The 9,820-nt window shown below is 36.4% G+C and overlaps 2 protein-coding genes across 5 annotated transcripts in view; one reads left to right on the top strand and one right to left on the bottom strand.

The window, feature by feature from the left end:
* Nucleotides 1-7,328, bottom strand: D2hgdh (D-2-hydroxyglutaric acid dehydrogenase). Of its 4 annotated transcripts, none has more exons than XM_027376803.2 (9): nt 7,173-7,328; nt 5,233-5,391; nt 4,190-4,428; nt 3,695-3,931; nt 3,339-3,514; nt 2,961-3,189; nt 2,143-2,326; nt 1,077-1,227; nt 1-905 (listed from the first exon to the last, which is right to left on the bottom strand). In XM_027376803.2, exons 2-9 carry the CDS (start codon nt 5,385-5,387, stop codon nt 696-698), a joined length of 1,581 nt encoding a protein of 526 aa, XP_027232604.2. In that variant the 5' UTR covers nt 5,388-5,391; nt 7,173-7,328; the 3' UTR covers nt 1-695. The 4 variants fall into 4 exon arrangements, with proteins under 4 accessions (XP_027232604.2, XP_027232602.2, XP_027232605.2 ...); XM_027376801.2 differs by having other exon boundaries at nt 7,079-7,278; XM_027376804.2 differs by having other exon boundaries at nt 2,155-2,326; nt 7,079-7,277.
* Nucleotides 7,329-7,938: 610 nt separating this feature from the next.
* LOC113824063 (alpha-1,6-mannosyl-glycoprotein 2-beta-N-acetylglucosaminyltransferase) overlaps nt 7,939-9,820 on the top strand; it is a 14,125-nt gene continuing 12,243 nt past the window's right edge. The window contains exon 1 of the mRNA XM_027376805.2: nt 7,939-8,067. The gene's annotated coding sequence lies outside the window, so the exon portion shown is untranslated. The remainder of the gene's footprint in view (nt 8,068-9,820) is intronic.

Genomic DNA, 9,820 nt, shown 5'->3' with positions numbered 1-9,820 from the left:
TTAACTCTGGTGAAAAAATATCATATTTTTGGGTGTTCACATATTTACAAATTATTTTTATTAAATTCTAAAACTTTTGTTTTCTACATCTTTAAAGGCAAGCTTTTATTACAATTCATTTTTTGTCATTTACTTATGAAAAAATAAATCTGGATTTCCCTTTTTCAAAGACTTCAAATAGCTGTACATTGTGGAACAATTATTATATTTCATATAACTGGTACTCAATATATTTTACTATTACAGAATGACAATTTTATATTTAAGCATAATAATGCTCAAGGATCATCCACAGAAATAAATTAAATCAAGCAAACATGTATAAATACTTATTATCAATATGCTTTTAAGAAACTACATCACAGACATAAGTGAAGCTGGTTTTTCAGAGTAGAACTTCATTAATAACCTTAAATTATCTCTAACATCATCTAGGAACATTCCATTCTACCCTGGTAAAATGTACATTATGCTGATGATTTCAAATGATACACATACTATTCTCTACTTATGTAAGTTATATATCCAAATGCAAATAAAACAAAATGAGGTAAAAATTTGATTGCAATAAAGTTGACTGTACCAAATGTAGCAAATTGTACTGAAAACAACTCAACTTCAACAATCACATAAAAATTAATCTCCTGAGCATGTTCATGCAAGCAGAAAAAGATCAGACGATGAACTGTCTGCCCCTAATTGTCAGGCAAAACTTTATAGGGATTGAGTATTCCATTTGGATCCATGATCTTCTTCATCTGCTTCATGAGGCCTATTGCACCATCTGACTTCGAGAAGTGGATGTAGTTCCTCTTCTTGAAGCCCAGTCCATGCTCAGCACTGATGCTTCCCTTGACTCTTGCGGTCCACTCAAATATTGCTGGTTCAATGCGGCTGAGGATCTCCTGTTGAGAGCGAACAATGGTGTGCCATTGATGGGTAAAAGACCAACAAAACATGATTCACTGAGTATACACCTTTACAGATGAAAAATAAATTTTGTTAATGGTGTGGAAATGAATGCAAGAAAGGAACATTTTCTATACTTCCATACGCTGTAAAGACACATTTCATACCTTTTCATATTCTTTGCTGGTAATATTTAGGTGAAGATTTCCATCACCAATGTGTCCATATCCACAACAACGAATAATGCTGGAGCCCAGATGTTCTCTCATGTCTTCTACCATCTTATAGAAGTGAGGTAAGGGGATGGAAATATCATATCTGCAGAGAAAATAGACGCAAAGCAATTAGCCATTTACTGCATTGAAAGTGGGGGAAAATGTATATATTTAAAATTAAAAAGGAAAAAAAAAAGAGGCAATTCCATCATCATTACAGAGGATATCATTTCTCTTGAGAGCTCCACTTCATACAAATCAAGTCAGTGAAACCAGAAAGACAGCTGACCCTAAAAATATTACTTTTTAGCTACTTCTTAATGTTACACAGGAGAAACTGACATGATTGTTTAAGATTATGAAACAACATGCAAATATGCTTTGATTTATCACACTCCAACAAGACAATATACCTAAATCTGCGGTATTTGAAGGAAAATTAATGCCCTGTAATATGAGGTTTCACTAGTAAATCCAGATTTACTACCACAGCATAACTATAATCCACATTCCATCAAGGAATTCTTATCCTTAAACAATAAAGGGGTATTATAATTTTCAAATTTGTGAAGTTGAAAGCAAGGAGAAATTAATACATGAATATTTTCTTTATTGCAAAAGAATATTTAAATATTTCCTTATTTCCAGGATTGGATAAACTGCATTTCTAAATAACTAAGACAGGGCATTATTCTCGGTGGAAAATTCCTTCTTTGGTCTCTTACCTGTACTTATGAAATATAAGTGCATTATTCCTCTTGATATAAGTGCGCATGCATACAAGCATCTTAATTCTTATGGGGCACATCAACTCCATTAACATAACAATCCACTACCAAATCATTCATCAAAAACAGAAGTAGGTTTTTCATTATATTACTAGAGAGAAAACCCTCAAAGCATAAACCAAACCCATATTCTAACCAAAGGAGCATAAACTTACTGTGAACACCACTGTTTTCCATGCCATCATAAATGATACAGGACCAACCCACATACAAGCAAGCACATGACATACACAACTACTGACTTATATGTGTAACCATCAGCGATCAGGGACTCTGCTATTCTTTCTCTAAGACTCCAAATGTGTTGAATTCTTGAAGGTTCAGTTGCCACAGTGCCATCTGTCACCTGGCCAGAAGTCATTACATACTCCAAAAAAGTGTTCAGCTTTTCTTCATCATGGTCCCCATTAGATCCTGAAATTGACTTTCATGTACATTCGATTTACAGCAATAAAATCTGTCCATAAGAATACAGAAATAGCATTCACCAGTGGGTAACCATACAATTAAGTGCCTGTCTCTCTTTAGACAAATAAAAAAAATAAAAATGAAAATTAAAAAAACATACATGATGCACTTATTTCAGGAAGTCGATAAGAGTTCTGCATACCTCTGTATTCCCCAATCATTCTTCTATCTTAGAAATACATAGAGTCTCTCCTCTGGGAGCGCTTAATTGGTTAATATTTCAAAGTATTGCTTAGCTTTGTTGCTGGGTGAGGAGGGGCTGTCGTTTCCTGAGAGAAGTCTGTTATAATATGTAACATATTAAGTGGGCTCACTACATAGTCAAGACATTCAGCTAACTTTTCATGCATAATCTATCAAAAACATGTGGATGGTTTCAAAGATAAAATTTTGAAAACCATTTTCTCAGTTTTTTATATTTGGTGCTTTTGTACTTCCTGAATTAAGTGCCTCACATATACAGCACATAAACACAATGACTTATATATATGTAAATACAAATAAACACATATAGAAAATAAGTAAACTAATAAATAAAAAGAATTTTAAAAATCTATTTAATTAATCAGTCATATAATACCTGATGTTTCAATGAGCATATAATAAGGATGCGGCTCAATTGGCGACTTCAATTTTAGGTTTTCTTCCACACACTCCAGGGAACTTCTGTCAATGAACTCACAGGAACTTAATATCTCTCCCAGTTTTGACTTTGCATCTCTGAATGTTTGGAGAACATCATCAAAACTCTGGAGGCCTAGAAAAGCTAGATTCACAGCTGTAGGCCTTGGAGGACAATTGATGGCAAGCTGAAAATATTGTCAGGTGTGACTCATTTAACTCATTGTTGTAATCCAATGTCAGCACAGATGTTCTATACTTCAAATAAGGCAGGATGAGAGATTCATTGCACGGACTCAAAATCCACATGAATTCCATTATATATCGCCCTGCTAACCTTGGTAACTATTCCTAGTGTTCCTTCAGAACCAATAAAAAGATGCTTGAGGTCATATCCTGTGTTGTCTTTCTTCATGGTGGACAAGCAATCGATGACTTCCCCCGAGGCCAGCACTGCTTCCACTCCCAGGACAGATCCATGAAGGCTTCCATATCGCAATAACCGGAGTCCACCTGCACATTACTATTTATTAAATGATGATGAATATGAATCAGAAAATGAAATCACACAAAAAAAAGGAATCTTATTTCTTTGGCTAGCCCTATGATATTCCAGTTTTGGAAAATATAATTATTGGCACTAAACATCTACTTCATACAAGGTGAAATTCTGTGAAACTAAACAAGACACACCAGCATTTGTGGAGACATTCCCACCAATATGGCAGCTCCCTTTGGCACCCAGGTCAAGAGGAACCATCAAACCATGCTCTGCCACATGCTGGTCTAAAGCCTCCAGCACACACCCAGACTGGCACACTACAACACCAGACCAGCTGTCTACACTTTCCACTTGGTTCATTAAGGTCGTGGAGATAATCACTTCATCAAAAACAGGTACACTTCCTCCTACTAGGCCTGTGTTCCCACCTGCAAAGAATCATTATAATATTCCTTGAATTAGGTAATACAATGTCCCTTTCTCTATCATATAACGGAAGGCTAAAAATGGTCTCAAGTTAACCATTATATTTCTTTGCTAAATACTAATGACATGAAAAGAGTCTGTATTCTGAAAGGAAGTCAGAAGAGAAAGAGATAGAAGGGGAGGAGATAGAGGGGGATAAAAAAGAGAAGATCAGAAGAGAGAGAAGGGGAGGAAAGAAAAAAAACTGAATATATCTATACCTTGAGGGCAGACTGCAAGTTTATGTTGATTACAATAACTAAGAATGGCTGATACTTCCTCCGTGGTCTTGGGCTTCAGAAGAACTGAGGAAGCTCCACGTACCATTCCGAGCCAGTCAGTGTTATGGCCCTCAAGTTCTGATTCCTCTGTTATGATTCTATGTGGACTAAGAAGCTCAGTGAAGAACTTGATATCTTCAGGTGTTATTTGGGAAAATGGACCTCTCTCAACAGGATACCTGCCAGATTGAATAACACACTGAATGTCTATCTTTACTGAAGATAAAATTATTTTTGATCTGGTCCACACAAATTTTTTGTATTGGCGCTACTTTATTCAGCAATCTAAATTGCCATAACTGGGAGCATTGAGTGGACTAAGGCTGTGAGTGGTATTTTCCGTGACCTTTCTCTTTTACCTGTGGCATTATTGTTTGTGTCTGCAGATTCCCTATTGTACCAATGACCACAACTTTTTGTCCTCAATAAGAATATTGTCAATTTGCCCTTGGTTAGTGCATTAATATTGTAAAAATTACCCTTCTTTTCACCTAATTGACATTGGGTCACTGTAAATATTAAGGTACTCAAAAATTTCTCTAATTAAAAAAAAATCAAAACAAACACAAAGTATTTAATATTACTTGTGTGGAGAGGCTTTCAAATCTAGCATAACATGGCTGATAGTGATCTTATAGGCAGATGCCACCAGACATGAACCATTTACATAAGGCAAGACAGACTCAGATTAGCTCCTTTTTTGGCAATAAATCATAAAGCAATTCAATGGAATTCACAAAATTTTGCTTAAAGCATCTGATACCTGCATTACAGCAGTCTGTGGCCTATAGGAGCACAGAACTCAAATGAAATGAAGCAGATATTTTGGTTGGTTGGCAATATGGAACATGATTGAATACTGGTTATTACATATAGCAGTAAATATCACCTATATTCATGTGCTGGATAGGTCACAGATAAAACAATTCTTAGAACCTAACTATTAATTAAAAGATTAAAGAGTAAAATAACCCTCAACTTACCTCTTTGATGTTAATTCACACTTCGGGAAACATGCATGAGGTGCTGTGTGAACTTGCTTCCTTCCAGTGCATGTTTTAGGGCCCAAGATGGAAACAGCCCTCATCAAAGGCCTAAGGCTTGATGATCCAAACCTCACAATTCTCGATGCCATCATCTCACTGAAAAAAAAGAAGCATGTATTCTAAATGGAAATATAGAGATTTTGATTAAATGATAAAATATAATACATCATTATCATTTATAAAAAAATATGCATTAACTAATTACATTCTTTATTCTTATTAGTTCACATTATTAATTTTTTTTATCAGTTTTATTAAATATTGGTAATGCATTATGTAAACTTGTACTTAATCTTGTTGGTCTGAATTTCAAAATGCAATCTAATACATGTGATACTATAGCAGTATTTCTTGCACTTAAGTTGATCATGTGCCTTTTAAAATTCTGAAACCACCCACACCGTATCCTTTGAAATTATTACCATGGTCATTTTGTCACTTCTACATGCCCACTTTTGTACTTCTACAAGGCAACCTCATTACCTCTACAAGGCCATCTCATCACGTACCATGCACGACTGGAATGGGCTACCCAACATTTCATCGAAGCAAAAACACTCAATGCCTTCCCTAATAAACTGAACAAATACATTACACTACAAGCACATTCACAAACACTTATACTGCCACTTACACCATAATCCTTTCCCCCACCCTCAGCAACCAACCGCAAATATGCGTGATATGAACTCATCAGCACCCTGCGCATAATTTATCGAGATTGAGTTCTACATGGCCACTTTTGCACTTCAACATGGCCATCTCATTACCTCTACATGGACATCTCATCACCTCTTTATGGCCATTTCCTCAGCTCTACACACCTTTCATCACATATATGCCACACGCACACCATCACAACCCCCTATCATTAACCCGTATGAATACCCATTCCACCTTGACCATCGTCCCCGCCGTCCACATCATGCCAGTCACCATTGTGCTCATCCCTGAGGTACATCTGAATATATGCCCTAATATGACCTTTTTAGGGTTTGCGTTCCCCCATCTAAAACCTCTGGACTGTATGATCTAGATATGTATGTAATTAAATATATATTACATCCTCATGATTAAATATTGTGTAAATTATATGGCCATAAATCATACTCGAAGGCCTATGCTTCATAATCTGATTCAAAATATAGAATAAAGAAATGTGTTTCTTTATTTTGAGACTGGTAATACAAATAGAAACATACAATAAACCTCAAATTTTCCTATAAATCCATTTAATAATCAAGGAAAATACAAAAAATTAGTCTCAAGTGATTAGTTATAACTTCTTATTCTATTCACAAGCACCTTATAAAATCATAGTAAGAAAAAAAAATATTGTCACAATGACTCACTGATTCACCATGACTTTGCGGTAATTGTTTAATTACTGCATAAACAATTCATCATTTTCTCTCAAATTACATTTATTTCCTAAAAATTAAGGCCTTTGTTTTAAAAAATCAATTAAAACCAAAATGAAACAAAATAAAGTGTGAGTTGAAATTCAATAACTACACTAATACTTCACAACTGTAATGACATATCCCCGAGAAAATAATAATAATAATAATAATTAAATGAATAATTAAATCGCGTTCCTTCAGCAATAATCTGGACTTCTTTTTCTGTTAAAAACGGAATAATCGATAAAGTATCAGCTTTTCTCAAACTACACATGCAAAGTCCATTGTCAGCACATCCTTACTATAACAAAAGATCCGTAAATCAAACCAAAATAAAGATATTTAAAGAGGAATTTGAAAAAAGGGAAAAGTTTACTGACCTTACTTATGGCTACAGGATACAGGTTCTCACACTCTGTCGCTAAAAAGAAGGCCTACGAGAAGAGCATTACATAATCCCAAACGTGACCTTGCCTTTATCAGTTAACTAAGGGCGTGTAAAGAGATTCAATTTTCGGCGAAATCATTTCTTCTCTCTCGCCCCCAAGGTCGAGGGCTCTGTTCGATTCCGCTCTTGACTTCGGTTTCGTTTTAGGTTTGATTCAGTTTCTCGGTGCGACTGCCTTGTTTTAATAAACAGTGATTAATTATTAAATAGTTTTGCTCTAACATTCTTATTGATAACTTTAGCGCCTCCACATCATTTTTAGGTAATGGAGGTGGAATATTCATACCCGGATCAAACGAGATTATACAAGTCCGAACGATAATTGTCAGTTGATAGATATCACGGATCTTCACAGAAAGAAATTAAATCCATACGAAAAGGCAGCGAATTATCATATTTGCTGGAATAGAAGAAGAAATGAATCGAGTCTTAGAGAAGAATACTGTGAAAACAATAAAAAAAATTGTAAAGGAAAAACAAACCCACTTTTGTTACTATAACAACAACAAAAAAAAGATATATAGAAAAGTACCTAATGGAATATAAAGATTGATAAGACAAAAATCAAAATAACGTTACCATTTATATGATATATAGAGATAGATATATAGATATGTACATATATAAACATTCCAAAACGTTTACCTTGGAGAAAAAAGTAACAACCCATCTTCCCACATGGAGTAGGAAAAAAAGAATCAAATAATAATGACCAACGAGATATCGAATCTAACAAAAGCGAAAAAATTCCCAGACCAATGATGATGAAAAAGGTAAATATTTTAGGCAGTTTGTTTACACCGAGCAGCACCCTCAGTGGCACCCTCGCCCGCCTCCACCTGCTGGCACTATCCCATCGCCTGTGCCACGGTGCCACGAGGATGAGCTAGGCGCATTCGGCGTTCAGGGAGAATGGGTCAGGTAATGACGGGGAAGAAGGGGGAAAGGACGGGAGGGGAATGAAATGAAGGGAAGAAAGAGGGAGAAGGGAGGAAAGGAGAGAAGGAAGGGAAGTGCGAGGGGAAAAGGGGAGGGTTAGGAGGGGTGGAAGGGATAAGGGTAGGGAAAAGGGAGGGGGAGTAAGAGGGATAAGAAGTACAATGAGAGGGAAAGGAAAAGGAAATGATAATAAGAGTAGAAGGACAGTTTATATAAAGGGGGAAGAGGAGGGAGGGGTGGGAAGGCTATCAGAAGAGGGGAGAGGGAGGGAGGGGAGGGGGAGCGGGAGGATTATGAATGGACAATTTTTATGTCCTGTCATGTGCTCACAAGTTATTTATATTAGCCCAGTCATGATCTTCGTAACGTCTGCTTTTGGCTCTGTTGTGTGTATGTATTCGAGTTGTTCTTTTACGTGGATAATGGAGCACCGGATTTTGGTTTTGTTATGGATTTGATTCGGGCTAGGTAGTGTGGTGGTGGTTTATTATGTTTAAACCCTTTCATAGGCAGGCTGATCGTATATGGTGTGCTTTTATTTGCTTTGATGGATTCCATTGTGTTTTTGGTCATTAGTTTGTGTTTTAGCCATTTTCCTACCACAAGAAGGGCTGAAATGTACCAAACTGAGCCTGATGTGACTTATTTTGATTTAATCAAATCTGTTCTAACCTAACCAAGCCAGCCAAGCCAAGCCAAGCAAGGCCAAGCCAAGCCAAGCTAAGCCAAGCTTAGCCTAGTCTAGCCCAACTTAATCAAACCGAACCTTATCTAATATAACCAAACTACACCAATCCGATCCGAGCCATGTCATTCTCTACCCAACCTAATGTAACCTAACCAACATAACCATACTTGATCCACCCAGTGTAACCCAACCTAATCCCAATCTCTACCCTGATTCAGTCCTAATCCTATTCTCAATCAAAAATGTAAGCCCAGTTCTAACCACGACCCTGCCTTAAATCCTAATCTCAACCATAACCATGCTTTACCCCTAAACCCCAACCCTTACCTCAAACCAAACCAAACCCAACCCTAACTGCAACCCAGACCTAATTCCTTACTCTAAACTGATCCCTAACGCTAAACCAAACCCTGAGCCCGACCCTTATTCCGACCCAAACCCTAAACTCAATTCCAACCTTAACCCCAACCCATAACCTAACCCCAACACCTGTCTAGTTTTACTAAATCTACTTCTGTATTCCATATCATAATGCATTCAAATTGGGTTTGAAGTCTTTTTGATATGACCATATTTGTCTTTTTTCTGTCAGATTACAAGCAGATTCTTATATTTCTGTGCTCACATATACTAAATCTACTCATTTTTTCATAGTAATAACCTGGGAGACATAATTTTGGGTGAAGTCATGTGATAGTGTGTCTTGGATGGGAACAACTTTCATTAGGCTCATAGAATTTTTTTTCTCAATCTCTTTTATTCCTGAAGAAAGTGATAAAAAATGAGGGAAAACAGGCATTACTATTTGATATATGTCTTTCGTCATGGAAAAAAATATCAGACAATGAAGAGCCGGTGAATAAGTGTGTGATATGTTCTTCATCTGTCATAGAGATAAGAGAGTTGAACAATTGCTTTGCTGTTTAGGCTTATCTGCAGACTACTAGTATGTAGGGAGCATAATGTGATGGGCCTAGGGTACTTTTAGGCAGTTTTAATTTGACAGAAAAGTGCAGATCTGGAGGATTTGTATTTGGGTATGCACCT

The sequence above is a fragment of the Penaeus vannamei genome, chromosome 21 (assembly GCF_042767895.1).
Source record: "Penaeus vannamei isolate JL-2024 chromosome 21, ASM4276789v1, whole genome shotgun sequence".
In the NCBI taxonomy this organism is placed as follows: domain Eukaryota; kingdom Metazoa; phylum Arthropoda; class Malacostraca; order Decapoda; family Penaeidae; genus Penaeus; species Penaeus vannamei.
Note: the sequence above shows the minus strand (reverse complement) of the source record. Positions and strands in the feature narration are given on the sequence as shown.

Bases quoted from the DNA above. Each gene is read 5' to 3' on its own strand.
- D2hgdh (XM_027376803.2), bottom strand. From the start codon at position 5,387: ATGATGGCATCGAGAATTGTGAGGTTTGGATCATCAAGCCTTAGGCCT. The intron at 3,932-4,189 runs GTATAGATATAT...GATTCTTTGCAG, and splicing joins ACTTGCAGTCTGCCCTCAAG to GTGGGAACACAGGCCTAGTA. The intron at 3,190-3,338 runs GTTAGCAGGGCG...CAATATTTTCAG, and splicing joins CACTAGGAATAGTTACCAAG to CTTGCCATCAATTGTCCTCC.